Raw genomic sequence first — 22,210 nt, 5'->3', positions numbered from 1 at the left:
TTACATCAATTAACAGATGTAAAGCACTTAGAATACCGTTTGATGTGTGGTAAGCGCTGAAAAAAGGTTGGCATTCATTTTGATTCATCGTGGCGGGCTGTCTACTAGAGCGGCACGCCGGGGCCCACGCCCACTCCGCCAGGCGGCCAAGGCAGAGGCGTGGAGGGCGCGGTCCGCCCCCGTCCGCTCCTAGCCTTCGCGGGGAGAGCGCGGTCATGTGATTGAGTCAAGATGGCGTCGCCCAGCTCGTTGTGGCTCTTGGCCGTCGCTCTCCTGCCGGCATCCTGCGCCGCAACGGCGCTGGGGCATCTCGATCCGCCGGCGCCGCTGCCGCTGGTGATCTGGCATGGGATGGGTGAGTGAGGGAGGGAGGGAGGGAGAGAGTGAGTGAGAAGAGGGTCAAAAGGGTTTGGCGACTCTTTCCATCTCCCAGCCTGGGGTCGCTGGGAGTGTGGAGGGCGAGGACCGTGGTCACACAGCACCCGGCTGGCCCGACGTTTTAGGATTTGGGGGCTACTGCAAAGGGAGAAGGAGAAGGAGCTGCCTTGTGGTGTGCGCTCACAGAGGGCTGTGCGCCGCCTTAGGGTTTTTCGTGCTGTCTTTGTTTGATCCTCACGGCAGTGGCGTCAGCGTGCAGCATCGGGCACTTGGTCAGGCGGGCTGGGCTGTGGCTACGTGACCGGGGCATCCATCCTTTTCTTCATTCACACATTGAACAGAGATTTGTTAGGCACCCATAGTTCATCTATACTTTTAACACATGGTTATTGAGCGCCTACTAGATGTTGAGGATACAGCAGTGAAACAGACTAAATTCTTTGCTCTGGGAACTTACTTTCCAGTGGGAGAGACAGACTATAAAGAAATAAATAAGTAAAACATATAATATGTCAAATGGTTATAAGCACAATGGAGAAAAATAAAGCAGGGAGGGAGGATAGAGACCAGCGGTGGGGGCTTGCCGTTTTATAGAGCAAGGTCAGGAAAGGATTCACTGAGGAAGTGACATTTGAGCAAAGACCTGAAGTGGATGAAGATGAAGATGCCATGTGACTGTCTGGTGGAAGGGACAGCAAATGCAAAGGCCCTGAGGCAGAAGTATGTCTGGTATGTTCAAGGAACAACATTCAGATCAATGTGGGCGAAACTGAGTGAGCAAGAAGAAAACAAGGGTTTAGGTTAGGGGTCCAGTTGGGGTGGAGTGCAGATGTTATTAGGCCTACTAAGGCTACTATAGGGACTTTGGCTAGAATGAGATGGGAAGGCCTTGTTGGCCTTCTCATATGTCACTCATGATCCGACTTGCATTTTTAAAGGACCACTCTAGCTGCTATACTGAGAATAGATTGTAGAGGGTCGTGGACATTTGCAGGGAGACAAGTTAGGAAGCTGTTGCAATAATTGAGATGATGGTGGCTTGAAACAGGCTAATGGTTGAGGAGATGTTGAGAAGTGGTCAAAGTTTGGATATATTTTGAAGGTGGAACCAGTGGGATTTGCTGACAGATTAGATGTGGGATGAGAGAGAAAGGAGTCAAGGATGATTCCATGGGGTTTGGTCTGAACAACTAGAAAGATGAAGTTGTCGTTTTACCAAAATGGGGAAGTCTGTAGGGCGAGCAAATTTGGGGTGGGGAGAAGACCAAGAGGCTGCTTTTGGACTTACTAAGTTTGAGATGCTTGTTAGACGTCCGGAGGTGTTGTAGAGGCATTTGGAGTGTAGGGTCTAGAGCAGAGATAACAGGCGGGAGATTTAAATTGGGAGTCTTGGGTGTATGGCTGGTATTTAAAGCCGTGAGACTGGGCAAGATCACGAGGCATACAGTTCAGTGCGGTGAATGTTATTATGAGAGAAATAGAAGATGCTCCAGGCCTTAGCTTTCTTAAGCGTTGTCTCAGGTTGAAAATGGGATGATTAAGTTCAAAATGGAAAATGATCTCAGTCCACTTCTGCCCCTCAGTGGCCAGTCGCTTTGCTTCCGGTTCTTAGTTCTGGTTCACTGAAACAGGAAAAGAAACAGGCTGGGACTAGGGTGCGGCGAGGAGGCCAGAGAACAGGAGTTTAGGAGGCGCTCACTCTCTAGTCTGTACAAATTCAGGGTCGGCGCTTGCATGAACCTGAGAGGGAGTGCCTCCTTAAATTTTGCTTCCTAGGAGCTTCCCTTGTCTTATGCTAGTCCTGGCCCTGAGGAGAAACCAGAGTCTGTGAACCCCAAATGTTCCGGATGATAAGGGAGGGGAATATGCACCTCTGCTTATTTTTCAGTTGTAAATTTGGTGTCCCAATTATATTGTGTGAGCTTTTGAAGTTTGTTATACTTGGTAAACATGAGCTAAGCAAAAAATGTTCTTTTTTTTCTTTTTATTGAGGTGAAATTCATATAACGTACAATTGACCATATTAAAAGTATACAATTCAGTGGCATTTAGTGTATTCACATGTTGTGCAACTACTCCTTCTTTCTAGTTTCAAAACTTTTTCATCACCCTAGAAAACACCTGTATCCATTAAGTAATCACTCCTCAATTCCACCTCCCACCACCCCCTGGAAATGTCCAGTCTACTTTCTGTCTCTATGGGTTGGCCTATTCTGGATAGATCAAATAAAAGGAATTATACAATATGTGGCCTTTTGTGTGTGGCTCATTTCACTTATAATAATGTTTTTGAGGTTTAACCACATTGTGGCATGTGTCAGTACCTCGTTCCTTTTTATGGCCGAATAATATTCTGTTGTATGTATATACCACAATTTGTTTATCCATTCATCCATTGGTGGACATTTGGGTCATTTTCACCCTTTGGCTATTGCGAATAATGCTGCTGTAAACATTCATATACAAGTTTCTGCATGGACATATGTTTTCATTTCTTGTGGGTATGTATCTAGAAGTGAAGTTGCTGGGTCATGTGGTAATCATATGTTTAACTTTTTGAGGAACCACCAAACTTGTCACAGTGGCTGCATCATATTACATTTCCACCAGCAATGTACAAGGGTTCCTGTTTCTCCATATCCTTGCCAACACTTATTTTCCATTTTTTAAATTAATTAATTAAAAAAAAAAAATCAAAGCTATCCTAGTAGGTCTGAAGTGGTATCTCATTGTGGTTTTGATTTGTACTTCCCTAATGACCAATGATGTTGAACATCTTTTCCTGTGTTTGTTGGCCATTTGTATATCTTCTTTGGAGATATGTCTGTTCAAGTCCTTTTCCCATTTTTTAGTTAGGTTATCTTCTTGTTGAGTTGTAAGAGTTCTTTGTGTATTCTGGATATTAAACCCTTATCAGATATGTTTTGCAAATATTTTCTCATTCTGTGTGTTGTCTTTTCGCATTCTTGATAATGCCCTTTGAAGCACAAAAGTTTTTTTTTTTAATAAATAATGTTGTTTTGATTCATGAGTTTCCATCACTGTCTTTGTTATCTAGGAGACAGCTGTTGTAATCCCTTAAGCATGGGTGCTATTAAAAAAATGGTCGAGAAGAAAATACCTGGAATTTATGTCTTATCTTTAGAGATTGGGAAAACTCTGATGGAGGTAAGCTGCTTCACAACTCTGTTCCTTTGAAGGTTTGCTGACTGATTTCATAGAATGTACTATTAAAATGCTTTACTTTGTATTTTTAGCAGTAAATCATGCAATGATACTTTAACGTTGAGTGGCCTGTGTCAGTTTACCCACCTAAAGAGGTCCACCTCTTAGAGAAGATGCCAGTGGTGGTTTTCATCCTTTCACTTCACTGTGGCTCCTCTTTTAGGATGTGGAGAACAGCTTCTTCTTGAATGTCAATTCCCAAGTAACAACAGTGTGTCAGATTCTTGCTAAGGATCCTAAATTGCAGCAAGGCTACAATGCTATGGGATTCTCCCAGGGAGGCCAATTTCTGTAAGTCCCTTTCTGTTATACCACTTACATGGAATTGATGGCTTTTCTTTTATTCAGCTAGATCTCCTCCTCTAATTCTTTTGGGATCTTCACCTATCTTGGAAGAAAAACTTTTCCAAAATGTCCTCATGTAAGAAGCTTTACGGAACTTTATTTTCTATGAAAGGATAAAGATTTGTGTTTGGCCATATCAGAGGAAAATCCTGAAAGTCTGTGGCTTTGGGGAACCACAGAGAATTAAGTAGCTTAATCTGTGAAGTTGGTTGTTGACGATACGTTTCCGTCTGACAGTCAGAGCTGATAATCCTTTTTTTTCCCCCAGGAGGGCAGTGGCTCAGAGATGCCCGTCACCTCCCATGATCAATCTGATCACATTTGGGGGGCAACATCAAGGTAACTTTGGCCTCTTTGCCTCCTTTTTTCTCTGTTCTAACCCACGTGACCACTTGATTTTTTAAAATTCTAGCAGCTCTATTTGTCCAAGAAGCCAGACTTCCTTGCAAAATCCTATTTTTCTGGTTTATAACAAACTAGCCAGCATTGATGAAGAAATAGGAAGAGATGTAGGGTTCCAGAGGCCTGGAACACAAGTGAATCGTTAAGTTGCCATCTACTTCTCTCTAACTGACAGGATCTCCTGGAGGTGAGATGGTTGCAGCCACGTCGCAGGTGGTGGTTGAGGAATGAGGAAAATCTAACAGCCTTTCCCATTTTCTGACACTGGAGATGTCCTATTGAATTTAGGCTTAGGCAGAGAATAGTGTCTAAGCCTTTTTGTCTGTAAAATATAACAGTAGAGATTAAATCCTTTGAAAAACAACAGGTTTTCTATTTAGACAGAATTAGATACTTTTGGGGAAGGATGTGTCTTTGGAATAGAACTTTGTCCCTGTAATGAATGATACAGCTATCACCTGGGACAGTGGAGGGGCAGAAGGACTCTCCTTATAATCAGGAAAGCTGGATTCACCCAATTAACTATTACTCGTGGGCAAGTAATTTGGTATTTTAGGTCCCTTTCACAGATGAGGGAAACTAAAATATGGCCCTGCCCATCTTGTAGGAAGTTTTCAGAGCATGACATGAAATAATAGGTAGGAAAATACTTTTTAAAAGTACAAGTATTATTCAATTGCAAGTTGGTAAAAACAGCTTTATAATTCCTTCAACAAATATTTGTTGAAAACCTAGAAAAAAGACAGACAAGGTCCCTGCCTTCATAAAACTTCCATTCTAGTGTGGGGAGGAGAACAGACATGAAACAAGTAAACAAACAAAATAAATGCAGAAAGAACTAAATAGGATGATATTTGAGGAACAGAATAGTGGTTGTATTGGTAAAAGGTGTGGGCTCTGGAGCCAGTCTGCCTGTGTTCAAATCCTGGCCCTATTACTTACTGTCTAACCTTGGATGGCTGTTTAACCTCTCTGTTTTAAAGTTTCCTGTCTGTAATATGGGGCAAATAATGATTTCTACTGCACAGGGTGCTCTTGAGGATTAAATTAATTATTGCCAGTATATGCTTAGAACTATGCCTGGTACCCCACTCAAATGTTATTGATAAGGATGAAGGTATAACTGGGGGAGGGGAAGGTAATGGGATTGGGCCCTACTGAGTTAGAGTAGTCAGTAGTCACTTTGCTAAGCTAAGACCTGAGAATGAGGCCAGCCACTGAAGCAGTAAGAGAAGAAGTACATCCTCTAGGGAGGAGCAGGTGCAAAGGTCCTGAGGCAGAAAGAGTGTGGGAGCACCAGGAGGAAGCTGGTTATAGTATTCTTGATACATTATTTTCTTGAAGAATAAATGAATGAGATCAAGGACTGGCTTTTGTTTGTTTTTATTTTTCACAGTGCCTTGGACATAGAAGGTCTTCAATACATAATTATTGAAGGATGAATTTTTGTCTTCTACTGTAGGTATTTTTGGACTCCCTCATTGCCCAGGAGAGAGCTCTCACATCTGTGACTTGATCAGAAAAACACTGAATGCTGGGGCTTACACCAAAGCTGTTCAAGAGCGGTATGTATGGCTAGCTGAAAACGATACAGGCTGTCACTGCACGAAAACATCATGCTGGCTTTCATGCCAACAGTGATTCCAGGAGTAGTTGCTAGTGATATTCAAATGAGATATTTTTTGTAAACATCTGTATACTATTTGCTCAATTTTATTGTAAACCTAAAACTGCTCTAATATTAATTTAAAAAAGAAAGGGAGGTCATTTTTCTATATAGAAACAGTATAACTACAACAGAATAAATTTCTATCTTTAAAAAACAAACAAAAAAGCCTTTAAAAAATACTCAGCCCAAGGAATTACCATTAATATTCGGAGGACAGATTCTATATGTTGTCAGCAGCAAGAGGTTAGCCTCCTACATCAGTGTCCCCAACTACTCAAATGTGTTTGGGTATTTAAAAATATACAGAATCAATTTGGGAGTGTGTTCTTGGTCTGTTGTTTTCCAACTCAAATATGTGTCAGAACCCCTGGGAAATTTATTAAAAATGGATTCCAGGGCTCCAGCCATAGAAAATTCTGATTCAGTAGGTCTGGAGTATTCTAGATGATAACTGAGATTTGGGATCAACTAATATGGTCATGGTATCTGTCCAGTGGTTTTCCAAGTGTATTGTTCTTGTCTAATAACAACTCTTCAGTACAACACTTCCTTGAACAAGCCATTTTCCCAGAAACGGCCTTGTGAATGACCCGCGTACAGAAACAACCTGCAGCTAGCTCTCGTTTCCTTTCCTACCCATTGGCTACAAGCATAGCCGTGAAGCTGTCTTGGGTCAGTAGTGGACACCTGATGGTCAGTGAAGGAAACAAAGATACTTTATATCTCCACCTCCTTCCCCCTCAGGCAACTCAAACCATTGCTAAACTTTACCCCTCACCTGGTTTGACTAGTAACAGCTTGGTTATTTATGTCCTACATATTCTCTGTTCTCATGGGTATATATGGCCTCTTTAAACTTCATTGTTCTTTACTCTTTAGTCTTTATTCTTTAGTCTTTATTCTTCTAACTCTTGCCCAGATGCCTCAGAAAAATTCATCCTTTTCTTTCTATTTCTTTCTTTTGTGAACAACCCTTGGTTACAGAGTTAATAAAACCTACATGTTTATCTTCACTTCCTCCTTAAACTTTAATAAACTGGTAGCAAAAGAATAAAAAGTGATGGGCCGGCCCCGTGGCTTAGCGGTTAAGTGCGCACGCTCCGCTGCTGGCGGCCCGGGTTCGGATCCCGGGCACACACCGACGCACCGCTTCTCCGGCCATGCTGAGGCCGCGTCCCACATACAGCAGCTAGAAGGATGTGCAGCTATGATGTACAACTATCTACGGGGGCTTTGGGGGGAAAATAAGTAAATAAATAATATTAAAAAAAAAAAAAAAGAATAAAAAGTGATAAACCTGCAAGGGCAAAGAGAACAGGAGAGGCGATAAAAGATAATAAAGACATTGACATGTTTTTGAAAGACAGAAAGCAGAAGAATAGGTGATAATTGTTTTAGCAGCACAGAAAAAGCTGAAACCTTAATGGCTGTAGAGGGATGCACTGACAAGAAGGGAGCAGGTTCACTTCTTACAGCTCCAGAAAGGCTCGGGAATTAAACACATAAGATACTTTGGAAGGCAGGGGTAAGTGCATGGGACTAAAAACAGAACTTTTTGTGGAAAATCTATATAAGGAATGATCAGACTTCCCAATTCCTTTAGTGCACATCCAAGTGATTGCTCCACCCCTACTCTGGCAAGAGAAGCAAAATTTATTCTCTGGAGCTGTTTAGCTAGAGAAGGACCAGCCTTGGAGATAATAAGCACAGGATGGTGGTAAGGCACCATATTGAAAACCCATCTCTCCCACTCGGCTCCCAGAATGATAGCAGCCAGGCTTATTACCTGCTAGGCAGAAGTTTGGCAGACCCCTCTCTGGAAAAACTGACCAGCCCCAGAGAAAAGACCTACAGGTTGATGTTTTGGAATACTCCAACAAATCAGGACTCCTCTTGACTGTCATGTGGTGAAGCCACCAGTAGATAGCTCTGTTCTTATTATTATCATTTTTTTTGTGAGGAAGATCAGCCCTGAGCTGACATCCATGCTAATCCTCCTCCTTTTAGCTGAGGAAGACCAGCTCTGAGCTAACATCTATTGCCAATCCTCCTCCTTTTTTTCCTCAAAGCCCCAGTAGATAGTTGTATGTCATAGTTGCACATCCTTCTAGTTGCTGTATGTGGGACGTGGCCTCAGCATGGCTGGAGAAGCGGTGTGTCGGTGCATGCCTGGGATCCGAACCTGGGCCGCCAGTAGCGGAGTGCGCGCACTTAACCGCTAAGCCACAGGGCCGGCTCCATAAGCTCTGTTCTTACGTGAAGAGCTACCAGTGAGCTTTGTAGTCCCTCGTGTAAACATGAGCAGTGAGCCGATGACCCGCAGTTGGACATCTGAGGAAATCTTCCGACATGGAAGACTGACCAACACAAACAAAAAGTTAGGAGCTTGAAAGAAACAGATGGCAATTCAAGGAGCTGAAGAAAACCTTTAAAAAGCCTGTAGTTATCATCTTCAGAGATAAGAGATTGCATCCGTGACACTAGAAAAGAATGTGAATAAAACAAACAATTAAAGAGTAAGAGAGAGCCAGCCCTGATGGCCTAGTGGTTGAAGTTTGGTGCGCTCTGCTTCGGGGGCCTGGGTTAGGTTCCCGGGCGCAGAACCGCACCACTCCTCTGTCAGTTGCCATGCTGTGGCGGCAGCTCACATGGAAGAACTAGAAGGACTTACAACTAGGATATACAACCATGTACTGGGGCTTTGGGGAGAAAAAAAAAAAGAGAATATGTAAACCATATAAAAGGTTTAATAGAATAATTTAAAAAAAAAAGAGTGAGAGAGTGAGAAAGAGCTTGTGGAAATTAAAAATAAGATAACCAATATAAAAAATGTATTAGAGGGGCTGGCCCAGTGGTGTAATGGTTAAGTTCACGCTCTCCACTTCAGCGGCCCAGGATTTACAGGTTCGGATCCTGGGTGCAGACTTGTGCACTGCTTATCAAGCCATGCTGTGGCAGGCGTCCCACATATAAAGTAGAGGAAGATGGGCACGGATGTTAGCCCAGGGCCAATCTTCCACAGCAAAAAGAGGATTGGCAACTGATGTTAGCTCAGGGCTAATCTTCCTCACCAAAAAAAAAATGTATTAGAGACATGGGAATATAAAGTTGAGGGATCTCCTGGAAATTAGAACAAAAACTCAAAGAGGTAGAGTAGAAAAAAGGGGAGAACAGATGAAATTAGAGAAGCCGTTTAGGGAGTCCAATATCTGACTCATAGGAGTTTCCAGAAGAGAAGAGAAGAAGGCTGGATTGGAATTATCAAGGAAGTAATACAAGAAAACTCAGAACTACAGGACATGAGTTTCCAGATTTAAAGGGCTCACCAAGTAGTCAGGGCAAGGAATGAAAAAGACCCACACCAAGGTATATTCCTGTGAAATTTCAGAGCACTAGGGATAAAGAGTAGATCCCAGTGAGGCTGCGTACAGTGAGTCCTAAGGGCAGCAGACTCCCTGACAGCAACACTACCAGCTAGCAGGCAATCGTGCGGTACCTTTGTGTTCTGGGGGAAAGTGATTTCCAGCCTAGAATTCTATACCGAACCTCAAAGTAGCAATCAAATGTGAAGGGAAAATAAAGACATCTTCAGACGTGCAAAAAGAAAAAAAATAACCTTCCATACTGTCTTTCTAGGGGGTTGTTGGAGAGGCTCAGTTCAACACTGCCAGCTGTGTGGCCTTGGGTGTCTTTGAGCCATCACCTCCTCATCTCTAGTGTGAGGTTAATAGTGCTACTTTCCTGCAGGGTGGTTGTGGGGATTAGACAAATTGATGTAAAGCATTCAGTGCAGGATGCAGTTCATATTAAGTAGGCAGGTTCGGCCTATTACCACTAGTGGTGCTGTGTTTTAAAATAGTTATTCAACTTGAGCTTTCTGTTTCATTTATTTATAAGTATTGCAATGGTTTAGTTTTCTCTAACTTTTAGTTGCAGTTGTAAAGTATTTCATTCATAATTTCATCAAATATGGAACTACTGCTATTTGCCAGGCCCTGTTGTAGGTCTCACAGATACAGTAGAGAACAAGACAATTAGGGTGCCTGCTCCCATAAACTTGCTACTGGGGAAAGGGGGTCTCCAAGTAAACTGATGCACTAGATAACCTCTGTGGTGCTAAGCCGTGGTGGAAATAAACAGGTTGCAGTGATGGAGAGTAAGTGACAGAGGGGGTACCTGCTTTGGACAGAATGGCTTTTGAAGAAGAGATATTTAAGCTGGGGTCTGAAGGATGAGAAGGAAGGAGCATAGGAGGAGCTAAGGAAAGAGGAATCAGGCAGAGGGAACAGCAGGCACAAAGGCCCTGAGCCTGGGACAAGTTTGGCTTGTTCTAGGCCAGGGTGACTAGAGTTTAGTGACAGATGGGAGAGTTGGACAGAGAAGCACAGGCTACATCATACATCCTGCAAAGACTTGAAGGCCACATAAGGAGTGTGGATTTTCTTCTAAACATTGTGGGAAACTACTGGGAAGTTTTAAGCAAGGGAATAACAGGATCTGATTTATGTTTTTGGAAGATCTTTACTGCTCTGTGGTGAGTGGATTGTAAAGGGCATAGAGGAAAGCAGGGAGAGCAGTTGGGGGCTGTTGCGGTGCTCGAGGTAAGAGGGTGATGGTGGCTTGGACACCAGGGTGGCCACAGCGAGAAGTGGAATGACTTGAGATCCATTGCATAACATTGTAGCTGAACTAGACTTGTGAGCCAGGAGATGGTTTTCCTGGGAAATGCATTCTGAGTTCTCAACAGCTCATTTACAGATTAACTTTTAAGATACTTTTCTAATTTTATAGAGTTCTAAGTTTGTAGGGTTGTGCTTTTACTTTTTAAAGTTTCTTTGTATGGATAAAACTCATTTTAACAGATGACCAGTATGAGATCTAAAGAGGCTAGTAGTCCAAGTAGAGTGGTAGGAAGGGGGATGGTGAGAGCTCAAAGTAATAAATGGAAATAGTTTTCTCTTTGCAGGATTGTCATAGGTTGCCCTTTGTATTAGGGAGGATTCTGGTTGCAAGAAAGAAACCAAATCGAACCAATCTAAAATTTAAAAGAAATTCATAGTATTTTGGTACCCAGGCCTTATGGGGACTGGAAGCAAGAGATGGGCGCCATCAAGAGCGAAGACGGTCTCTCTCCATCTGTCGTTATTGCTTCTCACTCCGTGTCACTGCTTCTTCTTTCTCTCCGTGCAGATCAGCCTCTCCTGCCCTCCACCTCGTGAAAGGTAGCCTTGCACTGCTTCTGAGTCTTTAATCTTCTCTATTTAGGAGGTGATCTCAGTCTGAGGCTAGAATCTCTCCATCCCAATTCAAATTCTTAGGGAAGGGACCAGGCCCCAGCTCAGGTCAGGTTCCTGCCTTGCTCTTATCAGCTGTGGCCAGAGAAGTGGGACCACATGGTACCAACCATACCCACTCCTGTAACTTGTTAGGTGGGGGCAGGAAGTGTGCAGTTCCCAGACAGGGGAGAATTGTTCTGATTTAGGCAGAGACCCCAAAAGATGTCTTCTACACTGTTCAGGTAATTTAACCTTAGCAGAGCAAATTTGATATTCCTAATGCCCTGAGTAACCAGTGAGGTAGCATTTTTCAAGTACTAGCCCCTGGTCACCCTTGCGGGGGGCGGCAATGAGCAATGGTGAGTGTAACAGTTCTCTCTCACCCTGGCGTGTGAAATCTGCCCTCTTCTTTCCCTTTGAGATGCTGGCAGCCCTTCCTGGATTTCTCCTTCCTCCAGTTTTCCTGCTGTCGCTACCTGCTCCCGACCACTCCCTGTCATGGCGAATATCCCAGTGTTGCCCTGGCCTTGGCCTCTTGTCTGCCCCTGTGCCAGCTCTGCTCTCTCAGCTTGCCCTCCCCTTGGCCCCCGGCTTCCAGCCCTGTGCCCCCCAATAATGGCTCTCAGAGTGTCCCACTTTTCCTCAGGTGTCCTCTTCTCCCCACACCTTTGCCCTCAACTTGCCATTCCCTCTTCTGGAAATATTGAAGCATCCACTCAAGCTCCCTCAGACACTTTTCAACCATTCAGAAAAGTATAGAGAGTAATGTAACAAACTACTGTGTCCCTAGGACCTAAATTTAATATTTTGTCATATTTACCTCAGAATTTTTTAGAACTGAAACATTTCAGATAGAATTGAATTCTTCTACGTATCTCTCCCAGGTCCCATTCTCTGCTCTCCCTCCACAGTGACAACCACTGTCAAGAAATCAGGGTATATTCTTTCTGTCCATTAAAAAAAAATGTTATTATATACGTACATATACATTGATCCGTAATCAATATATAGTGTCATTTTGTATATTTAAAATTTCATGTAATGGATATCTTACTGTGCATTTAATTCTGCAAATTATTTTTTCACTCAATATTTTGTGAGATCTAAACATGTTGTTACATATACATCTAGTTCACTCATCTTGACTGCTGTGTGGCATTCTAGCTTATGTGACTACACCACAGTTTATTGATTCCCACATTGCAAACATTTCAGCATTCCCAGTTTCTCATTATAACTAAGAATTTGCAGTGAATGTCCTTGAACGAGAATTTGTCTACGTGTAGACTCTGCCAGTTACTAACTGGGTAATTTGGGGGAAGTTACTTACCCCCTCTGCCTGAGTTTCATCATCTGAAAAATAGGGCAATAATTATCCCTCATGGGTTGTAGAGAAGGTTAAATGAGCTAATTGATGTAGAGTGCGTAGAACAGTACCTTGAAAACACTCAATCACTGTATGTTGGCTGCTGTTATTACAGTGATTATTAGAATGTGTTTTAAACTTGACTCAGTATTGCCAATGTGGTTACTGTACCGTATTATATTCCCACCCACAGAGTGTGAGAGTTCCTGTTCTCTCCATTCTTACTAACTTTTGACCCTCCGTCTATTAATTTTTGCCAGTCAGATGTGTGTGGAGTGGTTTCTAGTTCTATCCACATGTGCTTGTTTATTAGTCAGGTTGGGCATCTGTTCCTGTTTATGGGCCACTCAGGTCTCCTTTCTGTGAACTGCCTCTTCATTGCATTTGCCTGTTTTTCTGTTGGGTTCTTTGTCTTTTTCTTAATGCTTTGTATTATGCACACACACTGCACATATATTTTGAATATTAAGCCTTTCTTTGGTAGGTATGTTACACTTAACTTCTCCCAGTCTGTGGCTTATCTTTTAATTTTGTTTATAGTACCTTTTTTGGTGCAGCAGGTTTTTGTGTGTTTTTTTTTAACAGCTTTATTGAGATATAATTCACATACCATACAGTTCACCCATTGAAAGTGTACAATTCATTGGTTTTTGGTATATTAGTTACTAATATTTTTAAAGTTGTGGTAAAAAATATATAACACAAGATTTGCCATTTTAACCATTTTTAAGTGTAAGTTTCAGTGGCATTAATTACATTCACAGTGTTGTGCAACCAGCATCAGGTATAGCAGCTTTTAATTTGGATTCAGTCAAATTGATCAGTCTTTATGATTGATGCATAAGGCTTTTCTCCTATCTCAGATTTTCCTCTTGTTTTTAAGGTTTTGTTTTTCATTCTCATGTTTTTCATCCACCTGAGGTTGTCTGTGCTTGAGTCTGTTTCTGGGCTGTTCTGTTCCACTGATTTATTTGTCTATTTCTACCCAATTACCCCACTGTTTTAGTTACCATAGCAACTTTTACTTAACTCCTCTTCAAGTCTTGGCTGTGCTTGGACTTGTATTGTTCGATCTGAATTTTAGAATTAGTGTGTCAGATTCCACCAAAAATCATCTCATGATCTAGGCTGAATTCCTTAGAGAGTTTTGGTGTCACCTCAGCACATCCTCTGCTGCCCTCTTTTCCTTTGCTTCAGGCTCTTGTTTCTCTCAGGCTAGGCCTTCAAACAGCATTTCTCTATGAAAACTATGCTGGTAGCTGGATCAGAGTGAGGGCAAGGAGGAACAAAATAGAATAATGATAGGTCTGATATCACTGTCTTTTATTAAATTTTACCACGAGTGGACACAGTACTAGAACTTTACATGTCTTGTTTAATTTTCACAATAACCCTGTAAAGAAACAGGCTCAGAGGTAAAATACCTATGATGCCAACCTATGTCTGTGTGACATAACGCTGGTGTTATCTGCATCCCATTGGCAGCAGAGACGGTGTGTCTAGTGGTTAGAGCAAGGCTTCTGGAGCTAGACTGCCTGCCTAACTGTTCTGGCTCTATTACTTCTTAGCAGCATGACCTTGGACAAGCTACTTAATCACGCTGGGTCTGGTTGCTGCATTTGTTAACATGAGGATAGTAATAGTACCCATCCTGTGGGATTCTTGTAAGGATTAAATAGGCTGATATATGTGAAGTGCTTAGAATAGGCCTGGTATGTGGTAAGTGCTGTACAAGTGTTACTTTTATTGTCTTTAAGCCACAGTGGCTAGAGCAGGCCTCAGGGGGTAAAGGCTCTTCTCACCGGGGTGGCCTGTGGTTGGGTAGTTCTGCCCAGGGAGCTGTCTTTTCCTGCCTCTGCAGTGTGCTGCATTGGAAAGACCGTGGCTCAGACAGATTGAGGCTCCTATCTTACCTTTTCTACAACTGATGTGTAGTTTTAGGAGAGTTACTTAACCTCTCTGAATTTGGCCCTTCAGTGGTAAACAGGAGATAATAGTACAAGCCATGTTTTTTCTCTCTCCACCTCCTGAAGAACCTTCCCCCTCCCTAACATCCCCCCTTTCTACAGCACTTTCAGCCTCCGCTTACCCTCAGGTCTTTCCCCTCGTCCTCTGTGCACCAGGCTTCTTACAAAACACAATGTCCTTCATCTCTTCCTGTTGCCCCTTCTTAGCTCTGTTTCCTTTTCACACAGAAAGGTGACCTGTGACCACTGCCTTTTCCTTTCTTTCATCATCAGCCATTAGGCCTCCCCACTGCAATTTTGGGTCACCAGAACCTGGCCTGGCAAGATCCAAAGACCTTTGTATTCATTCACTTACATTTTTTGAAGAAACTTTGATTCGCCACCTCTGTGAAAAGTGTGTGCTCAGTGCTCACCACTTCTCAGCATTTGACACCGTTGACCACCTACTCTTGAAGCTTTCTGTTCCCTTGTTCTTTGAACTATACTGCCCTCCCTTCTCCTCACGCCTCTAAATCCTACTCCTCCTTCAGTGCCAAGCCCACTTCTTTCATAGCTTGTCTGACATCCCTACATCCATCCATTTCATTCTGCAGACCCTTACTACTGAGCACCCGCTATGTGCCAGACACTCGCTGCTAAAGGAGCTTATAGTCCCGTAGGAGAGACAGGGAACCAACACTCTCACATGGTGAGTGAGGGCAATGCTAAAACAACATGACAAGACCAGTACTAAAATAGTATCAGTATTTTATAAATGTTCACAGCTCCTGACATTTTAAAAAATCAGTGAAACTAAACACTTAAAAGCTTTCAGATGGGGCTGGCCCGGTGGCGCAAGCGGTTAAGTGCGTGTGCTCCGCTGCGGCGGCCTGGGGTTCGCCCGTTTGGATCCCGGGAGCAAACCGATGCACTGCTTGGCAAGCCATGCTGTGGTGGCGTCCCATATAAAGTGGAGGAAGATGGGCACGGATGTTAGCCCAGGGCCAGTCTTCCTCAGCAGAAAAAAGAGGAGAATTGGCAGATGTTAGCACAGGGCTGATCTCCTTACAAAAAAAAAAAAAAAAAAAGCTTTCAGATACATTTATAAATGGATTATAGAATGTACTCTGACTGCCAACAGTCCAGCTGCTGCTTCCTTTAACCTCAGTCCTATCTGCTTCTGGGCACTAGGAGCTGCTGTCATCTCTGACGTAGCTGTTTCCATTGGGCTTTTGTGCGGTCCTGCTCTGCTAAGTAGAGCTTTCAGCACCACTGCCTCTGGGCAGCTCTTCCACTTTGGCTGGGACGCTCGTGTTGTAGAAATTTTGATTTCTTTCCTTGCCAAGCTGGAATAGAGAGTCCTACGCATGCTCTGATAACTCCCTTTCCCCAGAGGACTTCTCCCAGTAGGTCCATGCTGAGCATTTTGTTTGGTGGGAATGCTGCTGTTTAGATGCAGGAACTAAGTGGAAACTAGCTGCTGGGAGGCCTTGTGGTAAAGGTGTCAGTTTTGATGGGGGGAGGGTTGGGAGGGAAGGGAAGGGGAAGTGGAGACTGGAGAGAAAGTAAAAAGGTATGAACAGATGTCTGAAATAATAGTCTTCAATAATACCATTATAACCACCAAATACCTGCTTTTTGTCCTTAAAAATTGTATGACATACCAGAATCCTGGAAAGTACTGTCATCACTCAATCGTATGATAAATGCTCTGTGATTGAAAGGTTAGACCTCCATCCCAGTCTGAGGATGGCAAAATGGATGAAGAGATAGATGGTTGGATGAAGAGGAGGCAGAGGTGGTGGTGTTTGAGCTGGGTCTTGCAGGATGATTAGGAAACAAAGGAGGGTGAAGGAGGTGGGGTTATGGGAGGGGACAGCATGTGCCACCATGACCTGGAGGCATGATAAATGTGACGAAGCTCAATGCCACATTGGTTCTCAATATTGGAACCAGCATTGGTGAGTCCTTTTCTTAAATCTTTAAGACTTTCTGTACTGTGCTAAATAGCACATCCTTGCCTCAGGTGTCTTGTTGCTGGACTGTTTTGTGGGTGGAAGTCTTGTCTTCCCTGTTAGAGGGCAAGGTCTGGGCTTGAGGGCTCTGGTCTTTTGTCCTTGTGAAGTCTCCTGGTGGCCTGTGCACAGTGCATGCCCCAGGCCTGGTGGCTGACATGCAGCTTGGTCACCGTCATTCCTTTTTCTTCCTGCAGCCTGGTGCAAGCAGAATACTGGCACGACCCCATAAAGGAGGATGTGTACCGCAACCACAGCGTCTTCTTGGCAGATATTAATCAGGAGAGAGTAAGCAACCCAGGCCACCATAGTTGTGCATTCAGTTTTCCATTCAGGGAATTATAAACAGATCAGCAGTGACTGTTTACCCAGAATATCCTGGGCAGAGCCTGGGAAACAGAAGTTCTGTTTTCTGGGAGCCAGTGCTTATGAGATTCAGTTCTTTTTAGGAAGGCTGAAGTTCATTTGGCTTCTTTCCCTTAGGCCCTTTCCCTTGCCTAGTGGGGAAGAAGCAGGGCGAGCTCGGTAGGCTGTTGGCTGGCTTAGTGGAACTTCTCAGCTGCTGTCTGACTGAGTGAAGCCTTCCTGGTGGGTCCTTTTTGGTCAAATTTTCTCAGAAGAGAAATTTACTTAGAAGAGAGACTTCAGAGGGGACTGAGTGTGTCCCAAACACGAGCATGGTTTGGGAGATTCTGATAAACTAGGTGGCTCAATTTATATTGAACTTATCTGGAGGTTTTAAAAACAAAATGAAGGGAAATAATAGAATAGTATAGCAGAACCACGCAGAATTTGCAGTTTTTTGGTTTTGCCTTGGCTTTTTCTGGCTAGAAGCCTTTAACCTATGTGATGGATCCCTGTGGAGTGCAAAGACCGATTCACGGTGGCATCTGTGTGCCGTGGTTGATGGGGGCATGTCAATCAGATAGGATGGTAAGAAAAGGCTATACAAGGTATATTTTGAGCAGGAAGCTGGAAAAGCAGCCCCTACCATGGGGAAGAAACATGGTGGCCCACGGTCAGGGAGACCAGAGCACTGAAAGGCTTTAATCCCCCTGCTGGAACCTGATGATGATGTCCCTGATGGTCTTTCCTCCAGGGTGTCAATGAGTCCTATAAGAAAAACCTGATGGCCTTGAAGAAGTTTGTGATGGTGAAATTCCTCAATGATTCCATTGTGGACCCTGTGGATTCTGAGGTGAGACACTGCTTAGGCAGGCCACAACATGCCAGGAGACCACAGGAGTGAATGGCGTTAGAATACAGCTGCGCTGCCTGCGGGGGGAAGAACCTTCAGTCCTTCCACTAGCCTTTGTATAGAGCAGGGCTTCCTCCCCCGAGATCTATAAATGGGACACTGAGGGTTATAACCCAGCCCCCGACAAATTGTATGCAGAATTGTGTAGTTGCATTCTCTGAGGAAGGGTCTATAATTTTTATCAGATTTTCAGAGAGATCTGTGACTCAGAAAAGGTTCAGAACCACCAGCCCAAAGTCTATAAATCCTTAAGGTTGGCATTCAAGGTCTGCCTTGACCTGGCTTTGACCTATTTTTCCAACCTAACCTCCCTTCACTGCCCACTTCATACATTCTCTGATCAAGTTTTTCAGTCTCTAGAATGCCCTTCCCTGAGCTTCTCCACCTGACAAGCTCCTATTCATCTGTCAAGGCCAAACTCAAATGTCACTTCCTCCATCCAGGACGCCATCCCTATTCCAAGCAGAATTTGCTCCCTCTTTTGTGGAACCATCGGCCTCCATTAGAGCAGTTATCACATTATGTCAGACCACGAGGGACTAGCATGTAAACTGCAGCCTGTGGGCCAAATCCAGGCTGCCACCTGCTTTTGTACGGTCCACGAACTAAAAATGGTTTTTACATTTTTATTTTTATTTTATTTATTTATTTTTGTGAGGAAGATCAGCTCTGAGCTAACATCCATGCCAATCCTCCTCTTTTTGCTGAGGAAGACTGGCCCTGGGCTAACATCCATGCCTATCTTCCTCTACTTTATATGGGACGCCGCCACAGCATGGCCTGACAAGCGGTGCATCGGTGCGTGCCCAGGATCCGAACTCAGGCCGCCAGCAGCGGAGTGCACGCACTTAACCACTATGCCATGGCGCCGGCCCTGGTTTTTACATTTTTAAATGGTTGAAAAAAAATATTTGGTGACGTGAAAATTATATGAAATTCAAATTTCAGTGTCAATAGTTTCATTGCAATAAATCCATATTCATTTTTAAAATATCCTCTGTGGCTGGTTTTGCATTACAATGGCAGCATTGAGAGTTGCATCCATGTGGCCCTTAAAGCCTAAAATATTTTATCTGGCCTTTACAGAAGTTTGCTGACTCCTGTGCTAAACAATTAGTTGTTTCTATGCCTCATTAGACTAAAGCGTCTTGAAAACAGGACCATGTATATATTCATCTTTTAATGTCTAGAGTTGAACACAAGAATTTTCACAGGGTAGGTGCTCAATAATTGTAGGAAGGAGAAATTCTGAGGAATTGGAAAGCTCTTTGGAAAGATTAACTTATCCTCAGGATCCACCCTTAAAAAGAGGTGACTCAAGACATCCTGTTTTTCCTCCTTGCTACAGCTTTATGATGTTCAGTTTGTCGGTACTAGCCAGTCTTAGTTTGGCAGTGTGTGCTGTGTGTCTGATCTGACCTTATTTCTTCCTCCTCCCCTGCAGTGGTTTGGATTTTACAGAAGTGGCCAAGCCAAGGAAACCATTCCGTTACAGGAGACCACTCTGTACACACAGGTAACTGGGGAGAAGAGGCACTGTTCTTTTCAGCCTCAGGTCCCTGAAGCTACTAGGTTCTTTGGTGGTAGACCCTGTCCTGTTCACCCCAGAGCAGTAGGTGCTCATGAGGCATCTGATTCATGTCTGATATGAGCAAGGCTTGTTAGGTTGGATTGTTGCACTAACATATCAGGCATTGGTTTCCAGAATCTACATTCTGAAGGTGGAAGGACCCGTACCTCATGGTTCTCAAGCATGTGCAAGGGACTCTAACTCTTTCCTTCTGAGTTAGAACTGGCTTCCTTTGCTGTGGTGCAGTCTGCTACAAATCCAAGAAGCCTCCATGCATAATGAAAATAGAAGAGAAGGGTGTTACTTTAAAATAGTAATAGATGTGGAAATCCTGTTTTCAAATTAGGCACTGACAGGGGAGCTCCTCCTGCAGGAGACTGAATAGGAAGAGAGTTACGAATTTTGTTTAGCAGTAGGTCCTGTTTCCCAAGCAGAGGTTGCAGCATTTCACCACCTCCAGTTCTGGGGCCTTCCACGCTCAAAGCATTTTATATGGGATAGACTCTTCTAAAAATGCACAAGTGCCACATCTGAACCATTCACCTTCTATTAGAATTCCTCCAAGTAATTTCAGAGGCCAACTGTCTCCTCTCTTGGCTTTTTCCTGCATTAGTGCCCCAGCTTGGGTGAGGTAAAAGGAAAGGGAAGCTAGGGTCTGTTAAGAGTTTTGGAAATTACAACTAAGAACTTCCTTATGAAACTCAAACTGATAGTAGTCTCAGCAGAAGCAACATTCTGGCACCGTCATAACTGCTCACCTTCCCAACCATACTTGTTCTGCAGCACCCTTGCTAGGAGTAATATTTGCAATCGCAGGATATGAAAGTGTCTGAGGTTTGTTATCTAAGGGTTAGATATGTTTTAAGTTATCTAGTTAATGTTCTCCTGTCTTTGGCTCAGTCCCACTTAACTGACATTTTGAGGGAGTTTTGTCTGTGGCTTGCCCACCCATAAGTGGTCCACCAGAAGCTTTGGGAAACTTTAGAAAACAGAATATAAAACTGGCTAGAATAATCTCAATTACATATACATTTTTAAAGCTTAGGAAAAAAAGGAGAGAGACATCCTTTTTGGCATTTTCAACAGTATACCTACATTTTAATACTAAGGGAAAAGATTGCATTTTGAGAATATATCTCAAGTTAACATTCTATTTCTTTACTATTTTACTCTAATAAAACTTTTCATTAAGCCTCTTGATTAATTATGGCCTTTCTTTTTGCAGGACCGCCTGGGGCTAAAAGCAATGGACAAGGCAGGACAGCTAGTGTTTCTGGCTGTAGAAGGGGACCATCTTCAACTGTCTGAGGAATGGTTTTATGCCCACATCATACCCTTCCTTGAATGAAACCTTTGCAGTTTGCACCAGAGCTCAGGGAGCCCCTATGGTTCCAAATCAGTGGAAGATAGTTCCTTTCATGCCCAAGCCTGAGCTCAGACCCAGCTTGTAACTAATCCTCCTCTCTAGTCATCATCTAACATGCCCTGCTCGGAAAGATCTAAGATCTGAATCTTATTCTTTGCCTCATCCTATCAGCACATGGTGTTGAATGCAAGTTTAATTAGTTAATAACCATGGAGATTGTTTTACAACCCTTTGATGTGATCAAGCTGACTTAGGAAACAGTCTGTTACAGGTCAGTGTCAGAACTGTGCCAAGGTCCAGAAGAGACTGAACAAACTAAACCAATGAGATAGATCCTAAGGGCACTTTTCTCAGGAAAATTGAGCCCATTTTCAAGCCAAGAGGCCAGAACCTAGGCCTGAGGTGTTCACATAAATGCTTTCTCAGTTTTGCTGGTGAAGATTTAACCAGTGCTTGGAAAAGTACTGCTTGGATGTTTCTGCATAATCTCTTACGGCTGCCCTCCTCTCTTTGAGTATGTTGCCTCCTGTGGTGTCTTAGCAATTATTAGACAAATTCCCCTAGTCCCCCCATATTGCCTTGCAGCACTCTTTTTGTCTCCTCGGGTAGTGATGAATTAGTTGCTCTGTCACAAAAGGAGGAAAATAGCATCCAATTGGATTGCTTAAGGGAGGATGTGTACATATTGCTCAGCTTAGGGAAATGTGAAGAAAAATGTAGCAAGGGAAATGAAAAATGAGGAGGCAGCTGGTTCTTTCCATTCCATCCTTGATTAACCTGTCCTTTCTTAATATGACTAGTGGTCAAGATTCTAGAGTCACTCTTGCTGGTGTTAGCAGAGCATGGGAGAAAAAATGTGAAGAGATCAGGCTTTCTAATTTCCATCTCAAAAAATCATATTTATCAGTACACTCCAAACTGTTTCTGATATGCTCTGTGAGAAAAGGATTGTTTGCTCAAAAAGCTTGGGGAATATCCCATACCCCTTTTCTCCTCTTGGAGATCAACTCACATTAGAATATTAAGGACTCTGAAAATTCCTGTTACAGTAAAGAAAATTAACTTTAATCTACTGTTTCCCATACCATTTGAGCATGGACGTCTTAGTCCCTACTCCCCCATCCCATGAAAACCTATCAACACTTTTTGGAAGAATGTTCTACAGAATGCCAGTTTGGGGAAATGATTAGCTATGCTTGAGAGAAGCACCTTGTTGGTGCTGCAAAGTTGACCCTTTATGATCTTTCCTTCACCTCTCTCACGCCTTATTTTTCCACTGAAAGATGAAGATTAAGGGCAAGAATTGGGGGAATGTGAAAATAATTTTATGAGGTCATCTGAAATAAAGAGTAGTTTCTTATCCTTGGTGTCATTTTTCTTTTCAATATCCTCAC

The 22,210-nt window shown here is 43.2% G+C and overlaps 1 protein-coding gene across 1 annotated transcript; it reads left to right on the top strand.

Annotated features, from left to right (window-relative positions):
- Positions 1 to 216: 216 nt before the first annotated feature.
- PPT1 (palmitoyl-protein thioesterase 1) lies at positions 217 to 22,176 on the top strand. Its single transcript, XM_058553788.1, has 9 exons — positions 217 to 355; positions 3,437 to 3,546; positions 3,767 to 3,894; positions 4,217 to 4,287; positions 5,813 to 5,915; positions 16,820 to 16,910; positions 17,722 to 17,820; positions 19,325 to 19,396; positions 20,676 to 22,176. Exons 1-9 carry the CDS (start codon positions 232 to 234, stop codon positions 20,796 to 20,798), a joined length of 921 nt encoding a protein of 306 aa, XP_058409771.1. The 5' UTR covers positions 217 to 231; the 3' UTR covers positions 20,799 to 22,176.
- Positions 22,177 to 22,210: the final 34 nt, after the last annotated feature.

The sequence above is a fragment of the Diceros bicornis genome, chromosome 13 (genome assembly GCF_020826845.1).
Source record: "Diceros bicornis minor isolate mBicDic1 chromosome 13, mDicBic1.mat.cur, whole genome shotgun sequence".
In the NCBI taxonomy this organism is placed as follows: domain Eukaryota; kingdom Metazoa; phylum Chordata; class Mammalia; order Perissodactyla; family Rhinocerotidae; genus Diceros; species Diceros bicornis.
The sequence above is the reverse complement of the archived record's forward strand: the minus strand, read 5'-3'. Positions and strand labels throughout refer to the sequence as shown.